The sequence below is a fragment of the Coccidioides posadasii genome, chromosome 1 (genome assembly GCF_018416015.2).
Source record: "Coccidioides posadasii str. Silveira chromosome 1, complete sequence".
Lineage (NCBI taxonomy): Eukaryota > Fungi > Ascomycota > Eurotiomycetes > Onygenales > Onygenaceae > Coccidioides > Coccidioides posadasii.
In genome coordinates, this window is record NC_089407.1 from 7269942 (window position 1) to 7292519 (window position 22578).

Here is a 22578-nt window from a genome sequence, read left to right on the forward strand (position 1 = left end):
TGCCTCGCACTGGCTTTCATATCAACCACGCAGGCGTTTTTCATGAATCTCTTCTCCAGGAAATAATCCAAGTGCAATAAAAGAGGAACAGGCTGCTAAAAACGACACCCGCAATCATCGGGCGGTAACGGCTCAAACCTGCAGATCTCCACTGGGAATTTTCGGATTGACAGATGTGGTTGCCGCAGGCTTTGTTAGCCAAAGCTAGTTATCCAATTATTCTGCCGCCCGACACCGCTGAATGTTTCAGGGTTTATTCCGCAATAAACACATCGGCGTGCTCAACGGCCGAAGTAGTTCACTCGCGAGCAATACCAAATCAGAATCTTTCTAATACGTGATATTCCTTTATTTACGGAGTGGACCGGATTGATATACTGCTAATATTCAATGGCAGAGGCTGCTTCGTCCGGCTCCAACTCAACCAGTCCCCCAAAGGACAACGGATATATTCCCGGCGACGATGCCTGGACAATTTGTCGCAACCTTTGGCGAGGCCTTACAGGGAAGATGACACAAGAAGGAATGGAGCAATTCCGGGTTGCGAGAGATATTAGGAATGAAAAGGAAGACTGCAAACGCTGTGAAGACCAAAGAGATTACCTCCTTCAATACAGTACGGCGTTCCGAAGCCTGCTCCCTCCGACTCTCAGATGTTGCTAACATCTTTACTACTCTAATTTTAGGTCCATTAATTCGATTTCTTCAGGATAATATCCAACAACTCGGTGGAAATATTTCAAAACACAACATTTTCTGTCGGCGGTGTAAGAACCGACAGGCTGGCGGCTTCGATCCCGACTATGGAATTCAGATTTGTGCCAATGAAATGAGAAATCAAGGGCACCTGGAGGATACTCTAGCGCATGAAATGATTCATGCATACGATCATATGAGATTTAAGGTGGACTGGGACGACAACCTGAGACATGCTGCCTGCGCTGAGGTAACCCCCCCCCCAAATGCATGATTTGTTAAATCCGTTGAGAAGGAGGGCATATCTAACCGCCTATCGTATTAGATTCGCGCAAGTAATTTGAGCGGGGAGTGTAGGTGGATGAGGGAATTCTTTTCCCGAGGACAATGGAAATTCGCTCAGCATCACCAAGAATGTGTGAGACGGAGAGCCATACTATCCGTCCAAGCGAGGCCAGCTTGCAAGGATGAGCAGCACGCCACTCAGGTTGTAAATGAAGTTTGGGACAGTTGTTTTCGAGATACCAGGCCGTTTGATGAGATTTACCGGTGATGAAATCCAAACTCGATAATCACATGCTTTCGACATAACTATGGCGTCAGGTGTGGATTTTTGTGAATATACCATTATAGATTCCATGTAACATTAGATCCTCCGAATAACGAAATTAACGGGGCTCAGTGCCCTGTTTTTAACCTGCAACTCCGCACGCTAATTGCACTGGCATAGCCGAAAGCGCCCCATGCTCCCAAAATGCCAAAATGTCAAAAAAAAAAAAGAAAAAGAACAGATGGGAAAGAAACAACAAATGCTCGCTCATAAAACGTCAATTATCTCCTTTTGCTTCCTTTCTGGAACTTCTTTGTGATGCTCTTTCGCCTTTGATGCAATGTTTGATAATCCATGGGTGTTTTTGAACCTCATCTAGAGGAATACGCTTGGAGGGGTCAAGGACTAGCAACTAGTGAGGAGTTAGCTTTCAGCCCAAGATGGATAATCAAAACTGGACCCACTCTTTTGATCAGGTCCCTTGCCTCTGAGCTCACAAAGGAAGGAATCGTCATATCACCTCGCGCAATGCGCCTCCGAGTTAGAAAAGGAGTGTCTTCGAAAGGAGCTTCGCCAACGAGGAATTCGTAGGTGAGAACACCCAAGCTCCACAAGTCCACTTTTTCATCATAGTAGTTGTCTTGGCTTCCAGGGATGAGCATCTCCGGTGGCAGGTAATCAAGGGTACCGCACATCGTTTTTCGCCGATTGTTAGGGGCATGGACACTCCAGCCAAAGTCGCTGATTTTAATTTCTCCATGAATCCCGACAAGGATGTTTTCGGGCTTGATATCCCGGTGCATGACATGTTTTTTGTGTAGATATTTCAACGCAGCCGCCATTTGTGCAATGTACTGTGCGGCTTTCCACTCTGGAAATCGATTCTCCTTTCGTAAATGTCTATACAATTCTCCGTTCCCGGCGAATTCAAGAATCAGGAACACTCTCTTCGAGTCGTGGAAGTGACCAAACAGACGTAGAATGTTGGGATGTCTGAGGTTGCTCTGAATTTCAATCTCTCGCCGCAACTGTTTCTCGACGCCTCCTTTCACCAACTCATGCTTATGAAGAACTTTCAGGGCGCAAACAAAGCCCGAACTCCGCTCTCTGGCGAGATAAACCCGTCCAAACTTCCCTTTACCAAGGGGTTTTCCAATCTCAAACATTCCAAGATGCCAGTTTTTCGCGACCGCTGGCTGGCCGTAAAGGTTGCTTGCAGCACTGCTCTCCTCGGGGGGACGGGAAGACCCGTTCTCCTTTTTATATGGAGGTGAAGCAGTATTCAGATGCAGCCTTCCTTCATTGTTCTGTAGCGCAAATTTTAATAGGTTCGCGCGGCCGGCGTTTAGTGAGGCCTGGCTGGCAGTGGACAAGCCTGATATTGGGAGAGCCTTTGGTAAACCGGGCTACAGCCTTGTCAGCGTCATTTCGCGAAACAATATCGGATTCTACCGAAGATACCTTGGGTTTTTCTGAGCCAGTGTGGCCACTTGGTGGAGTATTCTCGTCATTAACTGACAGCTGTTCAAATCGAGCTTCTAGTGTCTTTGCCATCTCTAAGAGCGCAACGTATCCGTAGGGTATTGCGAACGGAATTAAAGGAAAGCAGTAGCCAAAAAAAATTAATAGGGAGGTAATGCTGTATTCTGGTCGAGAGTCGAAAGGCAAGATCCAGGAATTCGAGAGGAAGAAATAGTTCTTAGCTTCATGTTTACCCGCTGGTCCCAGTTCGGTCGCCATAGCAACAAGCCACTCCGGTCTCCTCGTTGCGACTTTGGCCTTGGCGTCTGGCGGGGTGGAGAACCACCAGACGTAAGACATCGGGAACACGGCTACACTCCTGTCAACCAACCGGAATTCCTTCGATTTACAAGCGCGCTGGTCTTTTCCCCAGGTTTATTTCCTACGCCGAATCCCAGATCCCAACCCAGATCGCACTCCAAGGAAGCATGGCAGAACACCAGGTGTTTCCCCCGCGCCCCAGCCCGGATCGCCCGCTCGATACTCAATTTCCATCTCCCGAGACTCCAAACTTCAATTCGATTAAGAAGAATGGCTTTAAGATAACCACTCGCAAATTACCGATTCTCAAGGCTGGCCCGATTGATGCGATGACAAACAAGCTTGGAATTGCCCCACCAGAGATGATATTTGGCGACAATTTAGTATCGATTGAGCACCCGCAGTCCGGATGGGGGATTAAGTTTAACGCCTTCGATGCCCTGGACCGAGTCGACAAGACGGGGCAATGTGCATTGAAGGTGGCGTATTCAAGAGAATGGCAGAAGAGCCGGTGCGTGGTATCTGCTTGCACATTCCATTTCCTGATATCTATGTTGCTGACTGCACTACATAGAGAGAAGACACATGAGGGAATAAAGGAAGTTGTGAAACCTTTTGATTGGTCTTACACGACAGATTATAAGGGAACTGTGACTTCGAACGGGAACGAATTTGAACCTTCGACGACGCCGTTGCCGCTTGACCGCTTAAAACGGCCAGACCCGATACTCTTCTTTGATGATGTAATGCTTTATGAAGACGAGCTGGCCGATAACGGGATTTCAATGCTATCCTGCAAAATCAGGGTAATGCCATCGTGCCTATTATTGCTCTGCAGGTTCTTCATGCGGCTAGACAACGTTCTCTTCCGCCTCAGGGATACCAGGATCTTCATAGATTTGGATACGCGGGAAGTCATTAGAGAATACACCTCCAAGGAGGAAAGCTATGATGCTGTTCGACAGGTATGCATGATCCCTCTGTGCCTCGCGGAAAAAGTCGCAAATCTAACTCAGCGGCAGACTCTCGCCGCGACACGCGAGGATGTACCAGCCATGATGAGAGACCCCAACAAATTGACCGAGATAATCCCATTAGTAGCCAGTAGCTTGGAGAAGGTTGTGCTGCCTGAGTGAGGTGGGATACTATCAACAATATGCTATACGAATGCTTTCGCATTATCGCTTTTCGATCCTCTGGAGAGATCAAAAGATCCTTCATCACACATTGTCCTGCAGCAAGAAAAGACTGCATTTTGAATGGCGTTTCACCTGTATGATACCACGTCGACAGGCTTCGATTAGAGCTAATGACTATACTCGGGACGCCGCTGAGATAGATATAGCATTGGCGAAACCACCTTACTTTCCGAGTCTCGGGAGGAGCCGTTGGATTAAGAACGGCGGAAACGATTTAATGGTCCAATCTAGTTTGTCAAACACTGCAAACATTATTAGTTACCAAACAACCAAATTATTTCACATCGGCGCGGAATTTATTATTTCACAAGTTTCAACCAAAGTCGTCATTCCCTGGCGACCGTAATATTGTATTCAATCTAATTTGTTGTCATTTTTGCTCCCAACAAATGGCTGTGAGGCCGCTTGCGCAATGCTCAAGATCGCTGACACAGCTGCCACGAGCCCTTCAGGTATCATATTGAAGCCGAATGATTCCACGACCCATCGGGTAAAATGTTGCTAATTCTTTCTGGATTTGAAGGATGCGAAATTTATTCCATTTGAACCTCACTTTGAGGCTCTACATAAGCCGATTGTACAGCGCCCTTGGTTTCCCAGCCGAATAGCGAGATCTTCGTCCCGCCGCTACGCATCCACGTCTCCGAAATCTCCCAAGCCATCGCCCCTGAAAGATCCAATACCTTTGCCTAAATCGCCTTTAGCAACTCGCCATAGAAGTTCAGGCTTGCGTTCCACAGAGACATATATTGCTTATGGTATTACAAAGAAACTTTTCGAGGCCTGTTCCGCGCAGGCGGACTACAAGATCCCACAGATCTCGCAAAAGGGTGCTGAAATCCCCAAAACTGCCAATGGAGAAGATTTGGGAGTAGGAGAAGGCTGGTGGTACGAAGGTTAGTGTCTTCTAGCGTTAAATTTCACACACCTGATGCGCGCCCCGAGAGGTTTACAAGGGTGATGAGTGATTTTTGGACTGACGAGGTCAACGCAACAGAACTCGGTCTCCTCCCGACTTTCTCATCATGGTCGCAAGTCACATTTTTACACATGTACCTCGTAACTGTCCGCCTCCGTGCCCTCCCATCCCCTGAATCGTTCCAGACTTTCGCCCGCCACCTCTTCGACCATTTTTCCAACCACGCTGAGGACCGCATGGATGTCATGCACGGCATTGTATCCCGTCCGATCCGCGTCAAATATCTCAAAGATCTGTTCATTCAGTGGCGTGGTGTCTTAGCGGCATATGACGAAGGGCTGGTGAAGGGAGATGCTGTCCTCGCAGCTGCTGTATGGCGAAACTTGTATAAAGGATCTTATACGGATGCGCAGGGTAGGGGAGAGGATGTTGACTGGAATAACATCTCCCAGATTGTTCTGTATATGCGAAAGGTGCTCACAGAGTTGGCGCCTTTAGAGGAGGTTTCAATGGCACACCATGTAGGCGGGGAAAAAGGTATCTTCAGGTCAAACCAAAGGGTCGATAAGCTCGTTGAGCTTGATGCCAGGGGTATTGAAGAGCCTTTTCTGCAGGAATCCGTTGAAAAAGAAGCCCCGGAGAGAACGTGAGATACGCATTTATGGATAAAAGAACGTTTGAATATGCTTGTACATTACAATAACTCACCAATACCGCAAAGGAATCAGCAAATAATGAGACGCATGGTCCCTGGTACCACTGAAGCCTGGGTCAATTCTCCTGGGATCCGAGTTCAAATAATGTTGCATACTCTGTACTCCGTACCTATGGATTGATGAACCGGCGAGCAGATCAGCAACCAAGGCTCCTGTTCAACTTTGTTAAGTTTACTCTTTACGGAGTGCTCCGTGACTGCCGTCGCGAGTCGCCCGCTACTCCGTACGAGATGCTAGTGGCTAGAATCTCAACATCTTTCCTAGGACGCTCCAGCGCAGAACAGGCAATTCTCGGCCTCGAATGGCTCTGAAAGTCCGGAGCTCAAGCGCTTATGTAGTCCAGACCCCCGGCGCCCGGAAGCCTCCACGGGACGAATGCTGAGTCATCGGGCTAGGTGTGGCCGGGTAGGACAGGGACAGGGGCTGCGCGCCCAGCGAACCTAACTAGTGAGCAAAGCGGTGGAGCGCGGCATTTCTCAGCACCTGCAGGTCCGCGATGGAGAGAGCACCAAGTGGCTTTTTGACGGCACACTTCTCCCCTGGTAACACCCTTCTGAGTTCTCTTGCATCGCACATATCCCTTCGGTTCTCTAAGGTTCGTCTTAGTCAATTGGACTGTGAAATTGCCACATCCAAGTAAACCGCTGTCCTGCGCACTTCATCATATCCGTTGCGTTTCCAAACTTTGAATTTCACCGGCCAAAGACGAGTTACCGTTCCAAGCAGTGGCTATGGCTGAACCCCGAGTTGAAATTGGTATTGGAGTCAGCAAAGATGTGGAAATGAGCAGTGCAAGCGAAACACCGGCTGCCCAGCCCCAGCCTGCCGAAGGTGTAGAGTCCATCACCGACGTGATTCCTGCAGAGGAGAACAACGAGATGATAATAGCGCCTTCAGAGCCGACCCAGGAGAACAGATTCTTAGAGTAAGGATATTCTACTTTAATGCCATGCGCTATTTGATAAGCTGTTGGTCCATCATTGAGCGAATTGGTCGTACCCCTAAATCACAAGTTATCTAGCGGCAAGGTCACAATTGAAGCATGATGAACAGCTTCTAATTGAGCATTACATAGCTATCTCAAATCTCCAATTGTGGAACTAGTTGTAGGAAAAGGCGATGACCAGACTATCCTGACAGCACATCAAGGAATTCTCACTTCGAGCCCTTATTTTGCGGAGCTTGTGTCTCAGTTTCCGGAGGATGGCCCGGTAAGTCAATTGCATCACAGCGCGCAGCACTGTATTGAACAACGCGCTGCCCCCCCACTGCGCGCTTCTTTGAAATGCCTCTAACGTTTCCCATCTTCTGAATCCAGCGTCGTATTGTCCTCGAAGAGGAATCCATAGACGCCGTTGCGTGCTTTCTCCAGTATCAATACACAGGCGAATACTTTCCCAAACGGCTAGGATCGCTCACAGAGGGCCTTGAATCGGATCCATCAATTCCAGATATTGATGAGACTGGCGACCAACTCCTTAAACACGCACGGGTATACACCCTAGCCGGCAAACTCGGTATCGACAATCTTAAATCTCTTGCGCAAGGAAAGATCCACAGGATCAATAGTACCGCGAAGGGCGAAATCGAATATGCAAAATATGTCTATACCCATACCAACCCCGGAGATTCCATCCGAAAACCGGTGGCCGCATTCTGGGCTACAAGAAGCCATGTTTTACGACACGAAGCAGAAGAAGACTTCAGATCCCTTTGTTTGCAATATCCACAGTTTGGCTTCGACGTGCTCAACCTCGTATTAGACCAAAAAGAAAAGCGTGCTAACCGCGAGATTGACAGCCCTGGGGTAAAGGGAAGCGCGAGGAAGAGGGCTAGAATGGGTTGAGGGGAAAGGTTCAATACATCTTTGAGACCTGCTGTGTATCAAATCTCTTTCCATTTACTCTTATGTGTTACTATGTATACTCCTATTGCGCGTTATAATTGATGTGGATACCTTTCGAGCGGATTATGCCTAGCTCAGTTGTCGCATTCGTCCTCCAGCCTTATAGGCCTCGCTGCCACTTTTACCTTCTCTTCTGGAAATCCCAAAAGCCTCCCTATTTAATTATTTCTGTTCTTCTTTACCAGCTTATGCCCACAAATCATTACTAATCCTATCTGTACTCGCTTCTTAGCGCTTGTGATTCGATGGCACAAATTGCAATTTCCGGATACGCGAGATCGGTCCCATTTACATGTTAATATCTACATGTGTACTCCGTACGGAGTAGAGGTTTACATATATTCAAACCAGAGATCAACAGCTCAGGAGCATGGTGGCACGGGGACTGCGTACGGAGCATATTATCCCTGTTGCACAATCCTTTCGACCTCTTCCGGGTCCTTTGGCACGGTTGTAAGATTCAGGTAGCCATCTTGGGTGATGACCAAGTTATCTTCAATACGAACGCCTCCCACCTTCCAATACTTATCAAGCACGGCGGAGTCGATGTATTTGCCCAATTCCGGTGAGGAGAGGTATGGTTCGATAATGAATCGGCAGAAGTACACCTGTGCAGCATTAGTATTTAACAACGGACAATATAGAGATAGAAATGAAGATGGGTCCATTCGTCACATACGCCGGGCTCAACAGTGACCACCTCCGATGGTGAGAGAGTCCCCCTCAAACGCAAATATCTAAACATGGGGTTGGGGTCGGCATGGTTTGGATTGCCGCCAACGTCGTGTGTGTCCATTCCCATGTAGTGGCCCAAGCCATGGGGGAAGAATGCAACGCTAATGCGCTTTTCAAATAATTCTTCCTCAGAGCCGCGTAAGATGCCGAGACGCAATAGACCACTGATGGCGACTTTGTGAGCGCGAGCATGGATGTCGTCCCATGCCACGCCAGGCTTTATCATGTCCATACACTGGGTTTGCATGTCGAGAACAATATCGTAAATCTGGCGCGCTTCAACGGAGAATTTTCCAGAAAGCGGGTATGCACGGGTAATATCAGAGCAGTATAGTCGGTATTCTCCACCCGCATCAACGAGAAGGCTGGGTCGCTCTCCAGTTACCAGATCCTCCAGATCCATGTCATTTGTCTGGTAGTGCAGCGTCGCTCCATTAACACCAGCTGCAACAATGGGGCCATAGGATTGTCCCCGGCTGCCATGAGACAGGCATGTGCTGCGGAAAACGGCCTCGAGTTCCCTCTCGTTCTTAGCTAATTTGGCCGCTTTCATTACTGCAAGGTGGGCCAGAGCGGAGATCTCGTTTGAACGCTTAAGAAGAGCAATCTCGTAGTCATCCTTGACCTTCCTGCATTGGTTGAGGGCGTTGCTCAACGCGTCCCAGTTGGTGTCATCAAAAGGGAGAAAGGTGGTTTCAGCGCAAACCCGGTCGGGGATAGCGTAGACGCGCTTCGGGGCGGTTTCTTTGTTGGTACAGTAATGAGCTAGGTGGGCATTGATCTCACTCGAGGCCAGAACCTTGTCGACATCGTATTTCTTAAGGGCTTCCTCGGGGCTCAATGGCAAACCCGTCCACATCACTTCGTCCGGGTCAGCTGCGGGGATGTAGAGAACGAGCTCATCTTGGTCGATGTTATAGGTGACATATGAATCCGCCAATTCACATCCAGAGAGATAGTAGAAGTTGCGGCGTTGGCTGTATTCGTTCAATCAGTGGTTTGGTGCTCGCTTTTTTGACGGGGGCCAATGCGGGGTCGCCAAACATAGAAGATGCTGTCGCAAAAGGTGCTCACCGGAACGGCACAGCCTCATCGCTGTCCTCGGCCATGCGAGTCTTTGTGCCTTCGAGGTAGATGACTCCTGATCCGTCGTGTCCGGAAGCCTTGAGAGCCTCCGCTACGCGCCGGGCATGCTGTTTGGCGGGGTACTTACCAGCGAGAACCGCGGTGACAGCCGAATCCATTGTGGCTGGTTGGTTAAGTCTTCTGGTGGGTTTGTGCTAGAAAACGGGAGGGAGAAACAGACTTATTGGGAAAAAAAAAAAAAAAAAATGATGAGAAGAGTCCCTGCGGTCGACAGCGTTGGGCTTGTTCCGCTGCCCCTCACCTTGAACGATGGTGTTGTGGATATTTATGGCTAATGTCGGCGTGGGGGGTAGAGTTCGGCGGGAAAAGGATACCACCCAAGCGTCGGGATGCCGGGGGATCCAGCACAAGCTACGAGGGAATGCATCGGCGGGCATTTGGGGGGGCCCGCCACCAACCATCTCTACTAATGCGTGACAGGCAATCAAATTCAGGGTGCAAACATTTAGTTCGTCCTTTACAGGGTAATGATATCAAAACTCGCCAAAAAGCCCATCTGTGGACAGCTTTCCACCTAAACCATTTGTATTGGCTCCATTCCGTGCATATACTGTCAGCGGCCGGTAGGATTTTCAGGACGTAGCCGCAGGCTCATCTATATGGACTGCTTTCGGCTTCAACATCTTCGAAATCAATAGACCACTGGTCCACTTCGGTGAACTTTGCGGCCTGCTTCAGCAGCTCTTCACTAACAAAATTTCCGCCGTCTTTAAGATCCCTCGTATCTTCCAGGGATATTGTACTATTCTCTTCATCTCCCGCTCGCCGACGAGAATATGTGGCCCGCTCCTTACCCCAGGAGGGTCGCGATAAACGGGCCTCAACGGGTTTCCTACGTTTCTCCTTTGAACCAGATGACTCTCCACGCCTGGGCAGTCTGTTCAATGCGGCTCTATTCTCTTTCAATTTCTTACTGGTACCCCTTCGCCTTGACTGGACCGGTAAGTAGCTCAGTTCATCTTCATCTGGTCTAAGTTTAGGGGACGAACTTCGTTCGAGAGTACCGTCGTCATCATCGAACACATCAAATTCACTGTTGCCGGCCAACCGCCGCCGTCGTCGACGCCTTTGTGGCATAAGGCTGGCTTGTAGAGTAGCCGTGGAAATATGGGGTTGAGCTTCAGAATCCGTCTTAATCTTTTTCTTTGGTCCTTTGGTGGACGATTTTCGTCGAGCGGGCGATTTTATGGGAGATCGAGCGGGACTGCTGCTCATCGGTGGCGCTAGGGTTTGGCTCCAGGCCTCCGGTGATTGTTCTGGCGGAGCCCGCCTGATTGGAGGAAGCAGATCATCGTCATCTTCCGATGGACTGTGCTGGGTTTCTTCAACAATTTCCACGTCATCAATGTTCTCAATATCAGGAACAGGCTCTTCTGTGTCCCGGTGATACTCGTATTGGCTCAGCTCTTCCGGCGCAAGTACTGGGACCACAACCATTATCTTCCTTTTCTTCGGATTCGTGGGCGACGAGAACGCCGTTCTGAAACTGGACAATCTCCTCAGTGGAGATTCAGGGATACGCTCCTCGTCAATGTCATCTTGAACATCACAACAACCATCAGATGAAGCCAATTCCTCTCTCGTCAACGTCTCTCTCTTCCCCAAATTCAACGGCGTAGACTCATCCTCCGGCTCAAAACTGCCCAAAAAATTTTCCTCATCTCCCAGATCCGACGACTCGTCATCCGCCATCAACTGTAAAATACTTTTTTGTCTCGGCCGCGGCCTGAACGCACTCAGCATCGAACTCTCAAACGCCGGTGTTCCCACCCCAATCTTCTGCATGAACGAATTCGCATCTCCTTGTTTCGGACCGACCGAAAACCGTCCTCGAGCACCATGTCCTCTTCCTCCTTCTGCTGCGAAAATAGATGTTGCCGAGCCGGGATGAACAATCTGTCTCTGGCCTATGACAGGCGTCTGAGCTCTTCGTCTTCCTCTGGTGGAGGTCCGTCTCTCGAGAACGGGTTGATTCGGGCGTGCGGGAGTTTCTTGTGGGAAATTGCTGGCCCTTGACACCTCCTCTTCCTTATCTTGCCATTTCCTTCCTTTCACAGCCTTGACGGTGTGCTCGTTCGCGTTTCTTGTGGCCGTTCGTGATGCTGCGGAGGACGCGTTTTGACGCGGCGCGCGGCCCCTTTTGGCCGGCGGTCGGGGCATCGCTTCGTGTTTCGCCTCCCAGAGATAGAAAGTAAAAGTACACTTCTACTATAAAAGGGGAATAAATTGTTCTACACAAGGTAATTATCAAGTGCAATTCAATGCATGGGGTGAGATCAATCTGGACAGTGTTGCCTAAGCTCCGATTGTTGTTGTCGAACCAAAACTGGTTTAGTTAGAGCTGAGAGGAGATGCTTGGCGCCAAGCCGTCATTTTGTGAAGCTCAAAGTAGCTGAACAGTCGTGCCAAACTGCATCTCGGTTGAAAAAATAGTCTTTTCAAAGACAAAATGACTTCACTGACATACGAGTGAATTTGGTATCTGCAATTTAGAATCCAACTATCAAAGGAATCTATACATCGTGATAAGGCACAGCTCCACCTCTCGCAAACCTCCTCATGTGCTGTATGCCACTTCTACTAGGTCAATAATACGGGACCACTGAGGGCTGGGCTAGCTCCTGGCGGCCATCTTGTCACAATTGATTGCATTCTGTAATCACGATCGCCACGGGAGACCTTGCCATCCGTAGGTAAGATGCTGCGGGACCGATTCGTTATTGCAGTGGCCGCTCTCGATATCTAGATTTGCCAGGTCGTCCTACAACAAGCAATTAGCGAGCCTAGTTGCCATGGATAATAAATGAACCTACCGGGTAACGAAATATCATGTAACTATCTCTGTTTAGCGGTTGGAAGAATTTCGTAGTGTATGGCCATCGGAAAGTTCGATCAGTGGCTGATACGTTCCGTATAAATATGCACTGGATTTGGCCTGGGTATTTGAGTGAAAGAAGCGGGTAGTTCTTCATTATGTCATGGTTGCTATTGTCTCCGATAAGAATGAATTTGCGTTCTGGATAAGTCTGGAGTACTTTCTCAAGCAGTCCACTTCGAACTGACCAGCTTGACCGAAAGCGCCTGAAATTCACTGCCCGCATGTCAAAGCTTCCATGTGGATATACATTGAAAATAAAATCCATGTATCTTTGGGCCATTTGGTCTGGCGCAGTCGTTAGGTAATGGAAATGTGTGTCAGGTAAAGAGTGCGACCAGTTCGCGAATATGTCGGGCATGTTCATCCAGGGGTAAAATGGTCGCGTTAGTAAATTCCTGAATCCTTCGGTGGGGTGGTAGATGGTAGAGACACGGAGCACGTCATCGATATCGCTGACGATAGTATAACCTGAAGGGGGGACTAGAAAGGATAATGGGATTCCAGCATTCGTTGTGGCGTTACTACGGAACGAGATGGGCTGAATCTCATCTGATGAGCCTCCGGGTTGGATGTCGTCCTCCAGCAATCCGCCGATATCGGCAAAAAAGTCGTAATCGCCCACAAAATCTGTTAGATTTGGTGCAATGACTACGTTGGCAAGTGGAGGCCAAATCCGACTACTTTCACCTCCTGTGCGCTGTGGATCATCGCCAGATATGAGACGCCAAGACAGCCGTATCCCAGGTTGTAACAAAACGAACATTCCACGAGCCATCTGCATCGCATGCAGGTATTGATCCTCTTTTAAAGTCCATGCTGGAAACCCTAGAACTCGGCTTGTGAATTTTTCGATCGTCTTGTTAGAAACAACAGGCTGAGTGAAGATATAACCGCGAAATCTCAGAAACCATGACTCGCCGGTCCAGTTTGCGTATTGGCTGATGAATATATCAGGAACGGAGGTCAAATAAATAAATAAAAAAAAGAAAGAAAGATGGCTCGCTGTGTAGTTTTCTCACGGTATATTCATAGCTTGTAGCGATGCTCCCCCTGCGGTACCAATTTCTAAAGACTCTACAGCCTCTCGAGTCTCCTCTTGGCTAGGGAGTAAGGAGAATATATCTGGGCGCCCATACAAATGGTCGTCTATTTCGTCGATTTGCATGTTATCTGACATTGAATCGAGATACGCATGGGGCAGTCTGAGAGTATGTTTCCATTCGTAGTCCGATGGCAGATCAGGCTCTGGTTGCTGGCTCGAATGCAGGGGTGTAGTGTCCAGCTCATTCTCGGAAGCAAATGCCTTGTTCAACGTGGGCCCAGAGAAGGTCCCCGGAGAGAGGAGGAAGAAGAAGAACACAAGACAGATTGAAATCCACCCTTGTATGCCCATTTTGCCTCTTACCAGCATGACATCCCAGGCAAATAACAAAAGAACGGAGGAGGATGATATTCCGCCGTGGTGCAGTGGTTCAGGGCATGACACACGAATATGCCTCCGTAGCGCCAGGTGAGCAGTGGCAGGGAGGTGCAGGGCATGTTCAGCAAGCAGCAGGAAAGAACATAGCGTGCTGTCCGACGCAACTCTATCGAATTCAAGCTGTTCATTCCGTGTGTTCGAGCCGCGACTGCTTGGAAACACTATGCATCACAAGGCGAGGCCGCCCCGGAGGGGAGGAAGCAAGGGAAAGGAGCACAGAAGAGATGCTCATTTTCTAGGCGAGAATGATGTATCTAGGTATAAGACATATATAGGTATATAAAGTGTGTGTGTGAGTGTGTGTGTATGATGCAAATATTATTTTGCAGGTGACAGAGAACTTAAGACACTAGTTACTTGTTGTGGTTCCAGATATTTAAGCAGACCTGTGGGTGCTTTGTTGGGGGTTTGAACTCTCGGGCTGGCGTGCGCGCTAAAAATTGGCCTTTATCAGAAGATTTACGACAGCGGGGGGCCAGAACATCAGGGTCAAGCCAAAAAAGAGCTGCTCTACGACGAGGACTGCTTTCCACATCTGTGTTTCTCGAATTTGCTTTCTAACGATGATCTTTCGCATTGCGTCTAGCGTTTTAATGCTTATCCACCCAACCATGTTTCCCTGGAGGCTGACCCTTTAACGAACACATCTAAGTGGTGGGCATCGCTTCCGGACGCCCTACCCTCCAACCTTCATTCTTGATATCCAAATATCTGTTATACCTTTTCAGATTGGGCCAGTACTGCATTGAGTGGTGGAACGGTCTTTTAAACTCATTGTTGGACGCGACATCCGGTAGACCTCTCATTCGCCTGAATTCCGTGTCATGTGTCTGAAGGCCAAACGCGTCCCCCCTGCCCCGTCTTCCACATTCCGTTATGGCAGAAACAGGCAAGGGTCCTGGTCCATGCTTCGAACTGGCCCCTGGAGTGCCTCTGGAAGGCGACATTTCGTCTCTTGCGCCGATCGAGGCGTTAAGTATACTGTATTTACACGTGAACTCGATTATTGGCATCAGCGGAGATGTGTCTTATTCCGAATTTCTACGGCGGCAGTCACTCGAAACTTCGGATCAAGAAAGGCCCAACGCGAGACGAGACGCGGCATTGGTTCGGAACTTTTTTTCAAGACAGATTCCAGGGATCTCGCTCAAGGATTATCTTCTCAGACTCCATCGTTACTGCCCAATGTCCACGGGGGTATATCTCGCTACCAGCTGGTTCATCACTCGAATGGCCCTGGTTGAGAAAATAGTGCCAGTTACCGCGTATAATGCACATCGGCTAGTCCTTGGCGGTCTGCGGGTAGCTACGAAGTTGCTCGAGGACCTGCATCACTCTCACGAACTGTTCTCCAAGGTTGGAGGCGTGGCGGAGGCACAACTAACGCGATTTGAGATCGACTTCTGTTATTTGATGGACTTTGACCTTAAAGTTAACTATGAAATCCTCTCTCAGGAGATTACAATGTTTCAAGAACGGCTTGACGATGCTTTATCAAGCCGTCAGATGGTAGTGCAAGCGCCATAATGGCTTCGATCACGAATCACTGTCGAACGCCTCGAATCGAAACACGATGGTGAAACATTCCACTGATGCCGATACTCTCCTGCCTGAGTAACGTCGTGATGACTTCGAGTATTTATAAGCTACGACTCGAGAAAGAATTATCGCTGAGGAGCATATTTTAAATTGCGCAAGGAAATGGGGAATGTGATATTACCTGTAGTAGCGAAAGACACTGAAGTCTCTTCTCTATGAATGCAAGGAATAACGGTAACTTAACGCTTCTCGCAGCTATCCTCCATGATATTGTTTGTAAACTGTTTTGTCCAATGTTGGGTTTGCATCTTCCGTACGGAGTATACTCCGTACATATATATTCTGTGCATCCGGGATGAATTTCAGCCTCAGCGGCTGCACGCCAAGCTCGGCTTAGCGCCACGCGTAGTGACGAGTTGAGCGCCAAATCCGAGTCCGCCGCATGAAAACACGAAACGGCGCTGTCTCAGCCAATGAACGGATAAATTCCTGCTCTGCTTGACGACAATTTGCGGCTGTGTCGTCCTCAAGCAACTCGGTCACCGTTCCTCAATTCAGGGATATTAACTCTGCCATCGGAGCTCTCATCACTTTCGTTTATACCCCAGTGCGACGGCCCCTGCCACGGCGACATGAGTTTATCTGACTAGTCAAGCTCTGAATCCAAAACGCAGCCTCACCTTTTTCTCTGTCATCACAGCGGTTTCGTCCTCGACGACCCTTGGTCGGGGTGCCCACGAGCGATGTCCGAAGTACATTCAGCCCGAGAAGCGCAGAATACAGCTGAGCGAAGCTCTGCTTCTTCGTCAACCGTACTCCCTCGGAAGGGTTCGGACGCGTCTCCCGAACATCGAACGCAGAATGACGAGGTTGAACTTAAAGATATCAATTCCCGCAACGAAGGCGAAAGAGCCTTGCCGATTGAAGAGGATATAATGCAACTTGCACGGCTGGGGGAAATAGGTGCTATTCAGAAGCTCTTCGAAAGCGGGAAATATGATGCAAAGTATCGAGATGAAGAGGACATTACGCCTTTACATGTTTGTGGAGCACGCTCGCTACGCAATTTGAGGATGACGACTAACTGATCCCTTTTTCGCTTAGTGGGCTGCGATTAACAATCGATATGAGCTCTGCAAGTTTTTACTCGATTCAGGTGCAGATGTGAACGCAAAGGGCGGTGAATCCGTCGCTACACCGGCCATGTGGGCAGCTCAACGGTGTCACTATTATATCGTCGAGCTCCTTCTTCGATACGGAGCGGATCCTCTTTTAACGGACGTTCAAGGCTATAATATATTACATCTGGCAACGATCGATGGAAATGCCTTCCTCCTCGTACTGCTTCTGCACCAGGAGATCCCTGTGGATGTGACGGATCCCCAGGGACATACCGGTTTGATGTGGGCAGCATACAAAGGGTTTCCGGCGTGTGTCGATCTATTTCTTCGATGGGGTGCAAATGTGAATGCCGCAGATGAAGGCGGGCTCACGCCGCTCCACTGGGCTTTGGTTAAAGGCTCGACACCTTGTATACAGAAAATTATTGAATATGGTGCCGACCGCTATGCAAAAACGAGAGACGGCAAGACTCCCGCTATAGTGGCTGAAGAGATGAAGACAACGCATTTTTGGTGTCGCGCGCTGAGTGAATGTGGGTATGACCCGAACGGGGATGTAATACAGATGCCTCTCGGCCTCGCTACGATCTTACGAACGAGACGATATATTTCTAAGTTTTTCTTCCTTTGGCCTTTTGCTATGATCTTTGGTGCTGTGTGGATACTCAGCGAGTTTACGGTTTATGTATCTGTACCATTAACGCTTGCTTTCATTTTTGGCATGCAATGGATGGCGCAATGGGTAGCGAACCGGAGCCATGCGGAGTTTCGGGTGCTTCAAAGAACGGTAAGTCCTCTGGCAACGACTTTTTGTTGTTCCGCGCCCCATAATTGCGAATATCTAACGATATCTCTAGCCTTTCCTGGCAGGCGTGTTTGCAGCCTCGCTTTTCTGGATCGGTGTTCGATGGCTTTTGACAGTACTCCCAGGTACGGCGTCACAGTTTCGTCAACCAGTTGTTGACCGTGGCTAACTCTTCCTAGATACCTACTCCACCTATCCTTTCCTCAATTTCTTCTTTGCCGTATTCTTTTCTCTTACGTCCTACTTTCATTTCCTATCCATGATCGAGGATCCAGGCTACGTGCCCAAACTCAGCAGCAGAAATCAGCAACGAACATGCATAATGGAACTATTTAAGTCATGGCAGTTCGATGAAGACAACTTTTGTGTTTTCTGCATGATAAGGAAACCTTTGAGGAGCAAGCACTGTCGGCGCTGCAGACGTTGCGTTTCAAAGCATGATCAGTGAGTATCTTCGCCAATCCATTCCTGCAGGCCCTTGCTTACCTGATATAGCCATTGCCCGTGGATTGATAATTGCGTCGGCACGAATAATCTTCGTCATTTCGTTTTGTATATTTTTAGTATGGAAGTCGGTATCATTCTTTTCATCCAGCTGGTGATAAATTGTAAGTCCACCTATGCTGTTATTCGATATCCATGATACCCAGGCCTAATTTCGCTCTGCAGACCTAGGAGCCTTGCCTCCGCCTACCGATTCAGAATGTAATATTCTCTCCTCATCTCTATGCAGCATGGTAAAACGTGATACGTTTACCATAATCCTCACGTTTTGGATAGCCCTCCAGCTGGTCTGGGTTACCATGTTATGTGTTGTTCAGCTCGTTCAAATCTCACGAAACCAAACTACATATGAGAACATGAAAGGACATGCATTCGATTATGCTAATCCTGCCTCGCGAGCAATCACATCTGCTCTTACCACCGGAACCACCTCAGCAGAGCTGGGTGGCCTAAACTCAACAGGGCAAGGTCCCAACCCATCAATCCCGCCGCCAGGCCATAGGCGGCATCACCGTCATGCCCATGGAGGCTGTCTTTCGCAATGGAAGAAACTGCTGGGGTTGGATACTTTCATGGCTACGGCTCAAGAAGGCCTTGGAGATCGTCGGGCGGCTCGTGCGCAAAACCCGTTCTCTCGCGGGATCGTCACCAACTGTCGAGACTTCTGGTGTGATCCTGCTCCTTATTTTGGCAGAAGAGCACCTGGTTCCGCCATGTTGAACGGAGAAGTTGTAAACTACAATGACATGTATGAGGTACCATTGAGGTTAAGGACTGGTGTGTCGGGGATGGTTTATCGAAGTGTTGCAACAGAGGACGTGTAGACGACATGATTTGGTTGTCATGCATTCCGGTCTGTTCCCGCGAATTGAAGGTCATGCAATGTTCGGCCTTCATGATGGCTCCTAGCCTCGGTGATAAGAGATAACTGCATCAAGTTGGAGCTAGCTTCGGCCTTGTCGCCTGGTTTCCACGCCTTGGTTCCACAAGCTGGTGGTCATTGTAATTCCCGACAAAGCATCAGCTTTTGAAGCCTAAGTACTCCGTACGGCGCCACTAAATGACCAGACAGCCTCGGACGGCAGACTGCTGTCAGATAGACACGTTAGCACTCAACATCTTCGTGTAAATTCTTCGTCTAGTGTGGATAGATCCCAAATAGTAATTACAGATGCTTTGAGTACGTACAGTACATACATACGAAGTAATCCGTACTCCCGTCCTTATTCCCGTATTTCTTCCCACGAAAACCCTTCCGAAGCTTTCCTCTCCTTAGTCTGGAAGGATCAAACCGGGGTCAAGACTTTTTTTTTTTTTTTGCTCTTTCTTTGGTCTCATCTGCACCTTGGAAACGTGCCATCGATGGCGGCCCACATGCGCAAGTAAATTTCACCACACCTCGTATTCCGTTTTCCGAGTGGGAGAAAGCTGACACCCACGAAAACGGGAGAAGAACGGAGAATCTGAAGGCGGTGGGGACCTTCGTGGATCCCGCTGCCCACCAAGGGTTCTTCTTCTCTCGGCATCCCGCCGCCACCATTCCCCGGAAACGAGTATGATTGGCGTGCTCCGGGAAGAAATGGGCCTGACCGCGGATCAGATAAAACCGGCCCGGATTGATAGGCCGCCTTTTTTTGGCTTTTGGTTTATCTGATGAGATTATCGGAATCTGATAAAAACCTTGTGCTTTTTTTTATGGTTTTACGATGATCAGCGTCGTTCGGGCGGAAAAAATTTCCCCTGGTTGTTCTGGGTGAAATAGAGGTTAAGTTCCGAATTTGTGGAAATTTTCTCCCTTCGGTGGAGAAGGATAGGCGTTCGTGGAGCGATGGATTTTCGAAACTCCAAGGGAGAGACTAATTGCTTGACTGGCGGCATGTGTAATCCTTGTTCTGTAGTTACTCCGTACTCCGTAGTTTTTAGAAGAATATCAAGCCAAACCACCAGGATATCCTGGAGTGGAAAAGTTTCACTACTACTACCTTTCGTGGTGCTTAGAAATGGAAGGGAATTCTGCGGGATTTAGCCTAACATATTCATTAGCTGTTTAAACCCGAAGGGCGATATGTTTAACTACCTGCGAAAATAAAAATGGAAAAAGAAAAGAGAAGGTCAAGAGGCATTGTAATCCCGAAAATCGAGCAAAGCCACAGGATGAGAAACACCGTTTTCACTGTCACTTTTTGTTCGCAATGGTATGTTCAAGGTTCTTGCCGAATATCGCATCCACCATATCACCTCCACGGGCCGCAAGCACCGAGAGCAAGGTATCGCTTATCCCGTGAGTTAATTCATTGCACCCTTGAAGCCAGATTCCTGCACGATGATCCACTTTGCTCTCGTCCAACTTAACCCTATAATCCCTTTGGACCTTCCAGTTCTCATGATCGCTCGGCCGAAGGAACTCTATCGGCTGCATCATGTCTTCATGTGCATCCCGAACGTAGCCAGTTGCCACGATGAGGGCATCGACAGTAAGGTCATCGTTCTCCATGCCGGCAGAGTCAAGGAACAGTTGTAATTTCCCTCCGTTCTCGATGGTTTCTACCATCTTCACGCCACAGGACGAAAGTATGCGATGGTTCCACTTTGATTCTTCTGGACATTTGATTTTTTGGAGGTACATGTCGTAGTATATCTTCTCGATTAGTTCGAGACGGACGACCCCGTAATTGGTGTGGCGATAATCCGATAGGAGCCGCCGTCGTTTAGGCTCAGGCTCAGAATAGAACGTATCGATGCGCTCCGGGTTGAATATCTCGTTGACGCTATACACGTTTAGTCTTATTTCTGACCTGTGATATCAGAGCTAAAACACTTACAACGGAGAGTCGTCGCTAGGCTTCAAGGCAGTGTCTCTCATGATGAGAGTCGTTTTGGAGTTTGGATAACGGCTCTGGAGGTCATGGAAGATCTCGGCGGCACTCTGTCCACCTCCTACAACGGCGATGTGATAGTCCCTGAGCTTGTCGGGCAGAAGTCCTGGCAACGAAGTGCAATAGGCTGATGAATGCATTACCCGCTTGTCTTTTGGAAACTCCGGGGGTATCCTTGGCTTTCCACCGACTGCAATAACCACATTTCGAGCCCTTTGAGTTACCGTGTCTCCCGTCTTGAGATCCCTGGATCGTACCGTAAAGTAATCGACGGATTCCGTGTCGATGTTACCGTCCCTTGCCACAACATCCAAGACCTCGCGGTTGTACTCGACCACATCTGAGAACCTATGTGCACACCATCGCATGTAGTCTTCAAACTCGAGGCGTGCCGGAAGAAAAGTTCCGAGGCCTGCAAACTGGAGAAGGCGATCTTTGCTCCGCAGATAGTTCAGGAAGGTGAATTCACTGCGAGGATCTCGAAGAGTTGCAAGGTCCTTGATGAACGATATCTGCATCTTCGAGCCGGGCACCAGCATCCCCGAGTGCCACGCAAAACGAGGCTGGCGCTCCAGAAATGTAACTTTGGGTGCCACAGAGGTTGGTTCCCGGCCTAGCTCCTGGACCTTGTCATGGAGAGCAACTGCTATGGCGAGAGAAGCAGGGCCGAATCCGACGCATATAAGGTCATGCAATTCTTCTGCCGAAGTTCTGCCGAGATTGGAACTTAGTCCCGCGGAGTCGAGCGATGAGGCATTGCGTGGGTTGTGCGCCTCTAGGGAGCGATCGATTCCATTGGAACCATAAGCATGACCGTCAGGACTCTGGATTCTTCCAGGATGGTCTGGGCAGGTCGCCTGGTCCTCCAGCTCCTCCAGGGCTTCTGATCTTTCGAGCAAAGGAGACATGCGGGGAAGCAGTTCAATCAAGGAGTGCGGGGTCAAGAGTGATCAAGGGAACAAGATATTTCAACGACTTTGGATCAGTTCAATCTTGACTGCATCTATCGCCTGGATCATTTCACCCTGGACCTCGAGCCAAATATATGGATATCGATCGCTGTTGGGGAAAGAGATATTCCAGATCTGTCGTCATTATGGGTCAACCAGGGGGAACCGGCCGTGGTCGCGCTGTGAAGGAAAAAACCGCGGCTGGTCCCACCACACATCCTTGCTCGTCTCGAGAGAGAGATGAAAATCCTGTGTTTCAAGGATGTGCATGGGTTTCGATCTCCTGTTCGCAACCTGATCTGCCTTCAACGCGGCCCAGTGAACCCGTCCCGATGCGAAGATTGGCCATTGATATCCATTACTTCCTTAGCGGCATCCAGGGTGAGTTGGTAGGTTAGCAGTCCAGCTTGGTGATCACTGAGCGATTTAGCAGACCGGCACTTGGAATACAATGGCTGGGCTCCAGGCCAGATCCTGGGCCCCCAAGCCGCTGCCAAAGCGGTGCAGGCGACGGGGGTTTAGGGTTATTGTAGCAGCAGATCGCCGGGCGAGGGTGAGCGGAAGCGCCCAGAGATAAGATTAGATCTGTCGACGGGACGGGCGAATCGCGCTGACGGATTCGCCCCGTCGCACGGCACGACGATTCCACACCCGACGATGACGACGAAGAAGGACGACGACACACTGACGGCTGAAGCAGCAAGGCAGAAAACGCATGCTTTCTCCCATTGTTCTACCCAATACTGCTGGACATCCCGCGAAGGGCCGATTCGCTC

The 22578-nt window shown here is 49.2% G+C and overlaps 12 protein-coding genes across 12 annotated transcripts; 7 read left to right on the forward strand and 5 right to left on the reverse strand.

Annotated features, from left to right (window-relative positions):
- The first annotated feature begins 354 nt into the window (after positions 1 to 354).
- ATP23 (Mitochondrial inner membrane protease atp23) lies at positions 355 to 1463 on the forward strand. The gene is made up of 3 exons (XM_003066124.2): positions 355 to 616; positions 687 to 946; positions 1022 to 1463. Exons 1-3 carry the CDS (start codon positions 391 to 393, stop codon positions 1247 to 1249), a joined length of 714 nt encoding a protein of 237 aa, XP_003066170.1. The 5' UTR covers positions 355 to 390; the 3' UTR covers positions 1250 to 1463.
- IPL1 (spindle assembly checkpoint kinase) lies at positions 1020 to 3067 on the reverse strand (the record flags this gene model as incomplete). Its single annotated transcript, XM_003066125.2, has 3 exons — positions 1020 to 1658; positions 1711 to 2652; positions 2708 to 3067. 3 exons carry the CDS (start codon positions 3065 to 3067, stop codon positions 1524 to 1526), a joined length of 1437 nt encoding a protein of 478 aa, XP_003066171.2. The 3' UTR covers positions 1020 to 1523.
- A 14-nt stretch (positions 3068 to 3081) lies between these two features.
- Positions 3082 to 4489, forward strand: D8B26_002197 (uncharacterized protein). The gene is made up of 3 exons (XM_003066126.2): positions 3082 to 3539; positions 3603 to 3993; positions 4051 to 4489. Exons 1-3 carry the CDS (start codon positions 3196 to 3198, stop codon positions 4162 to 4164), a joined length of 849 nt encoding a protein of 282 aa, XP_003066172.1. The 5' UTR covers positions 3082 to 3195; the 3' UTR covers positions 4165 to 4489.
- A 127-nt stretch (positions 4490 to 4616) lies between these two features.
- On the forward strand, positions 4617 to 5887 carry CBP3 (Protein cbp3, mitochondrial; the record flags this gene model as incomplete). Its single annotated transcript, XM_003066127.2, has 3 exons — positions 4617 to 4679; positions 4751 to 5123; positions 5225 to 5887. 3 exons carry the CDS (start codon positions 4617 to 4619, stop codon positions 5794 to 5796), a joined length of 1008 nt encoding a protein of 335 aa, XP_003066173.2. The 3' UTR covers positions 5797 to 5887.
- A 470-nt stretch (positions 5888 to 6357) lies between these two features.
- D8B26_002199 (uncharacterized protein) lies at positions 6358 to 7746 on the forward strand. Its single transcript, XM_066123751.1, has 3 exons — positions 6358 to 6787; positions 6938 to 7073; positions 7181 to 7746. Exons 1-3 carry the CDS (start codon positions 6594 to 6596, stop codon positions 7706 to 7708), a joined length of 858 nt encoding a protein of 285 aa, XP_065979826.1. The 5' UTR covers positions 6358 to 6593; the 3' UTR covers positions 7709 to 7746.
- A 261-nt stretch (positions 7747 to 8007) lies between these two features.
- D8B26_002200 (uncharacterized protein) lies at positions 8008 to 9884 on the reverse strand. The gene is made up of 3 exons (XM_003066129.2): positions 9578 to 9884; positions 8448 to 9480; positions 8008 to 8376 (listed from the first exon to the last, which is right to left on the reverse strand). Exons 1-3 carry the CDS (start codon positions 9745 to 9747, stop codon positions 8170 to 8172), a joined length of 1410 nt encoding a protein of 469 aa, XP_003066175.2. The 5' UTR covers positions 9748 to 9884; the 3' UTR covers positions 8008 to 8169.
- Positions 9885 to 10240: 356 nt separating this feature from the next.
- Positions 10241 to 11809, reverse strand: D8B26_002201 (uncharacterized protein; the record flags this gene model as incomplete). The annotated part of the gene is made up of 1 exon (XM_003066130.2): positions 10241 to 11809. The coding sequence occupies one exon, from the start codon at positions 11807 to 11809 to the stop codon at positions 10241 to 10243; it is 1569 nt and encodes a 522-aa protein (XP_003066176.2).
- Positions 11810 to 12116: 307 nt separating this feature from the next.
- On the reverse strand, positions 12117 to 14235 carry D8B26_002202 (uncharacterized protein). Its single transcript, XM_003066131.2, has 3 exons — positions 13547 to 14235; positions 12463 to 13465; positions 12117 to 12410 (listed from the first exon to the last, which is right to left on the reverse strand). Exons 1-3 carry the CDS (start codon positions 13936 to 13938, stop codon positions 12309 to 12311), a joined length of 1497 nt encoding a protein of 498 aa, XP_003066177.2. The 5' UTR covers positions 13939 to 14235; the 3' UTR covers positions 12117 to 12308.
- Positions 14236 to 14440: 205 nt separating this feature from the next.
- On the forward strand, positions 14441 to 15783 carry D8B26_002203 (uncharacterized protein). The gene has a single exon (XM_003066132.2). The coding sequence runs from the start codon at positions 14884 to 14886 to the stop codon at positions 15532 to 15534; it is 651 nt and encodes a 216-aa protein (XP_003066178.2). The 5' UTR covers positions 14441 to 14883; the 3' UTR covers positions 15535 to 15783.
- A 266-nt stretch (positions 15784 to 16049) lies between these two features.
- On the forward strand, positions 16050 to 17641 carry AKR1_1 (palmitoyltransferase akr1; the record flags this gene model as incomplete). Its single annotated transcript, XM_003066133.2, has 3 exons — positions 16050 to 16586; positions 16651 to 17454; positions 17525 to 17641. The coding sequence occupies exons 1-3, from the start codon at positions 16290 to 16292 to the stop codon at positions 17639 to 17641; spliced, it is 1218 nt and encodes a 405-aa protein (XP_003066179.2). The 5' UTR covers positions 16050 to 16289.
- A 565-nt stretch (positions 17642 to 18206) lies between these two features.
- Positions 18207 to 19093, forward strand: AKR1_2 (palmitoyltransferase akr1; the record flags this gene model as incomplete). The annotated part of the gene is made up of 1 exon (XM_066123752.1): positions 18207 to 19093. One exon carries the CDS (start codon positions 18207 to 18209, stop codon positions 18798 to 18800), a length of 594 nt encoding a protein of 197 aa, XP_065979827.1. The 3' UTR covers positions 18801 to 19093.
- A 902-nt stretch (positions 19094 to 19995) lies between these two features.
- D8B26_002206 (uncharacterized protein) lies at positions 19996 to 22243 on the reverse strand. The gene is made up of 2 exons (XM_003066134.2): positions 20799 to 22243; positions 19996 to 20744 (listed from the first exon to the last, which is right to left on the reverse strand). The coding sequence occupies exons 1-2, from the start codon at positions 21758 to 21760 to the stop codon at positions 20153 to 20155; spliced, it is 1554 nt and encodes a 517-aa protein (XP_003066180.2). The 5' UTR covers positions 21761 to 22243; the 3' UTR covers positions 19996 to 20152.
- Positions 22244 to 22578: the final 335 nt, after the last annotated feature.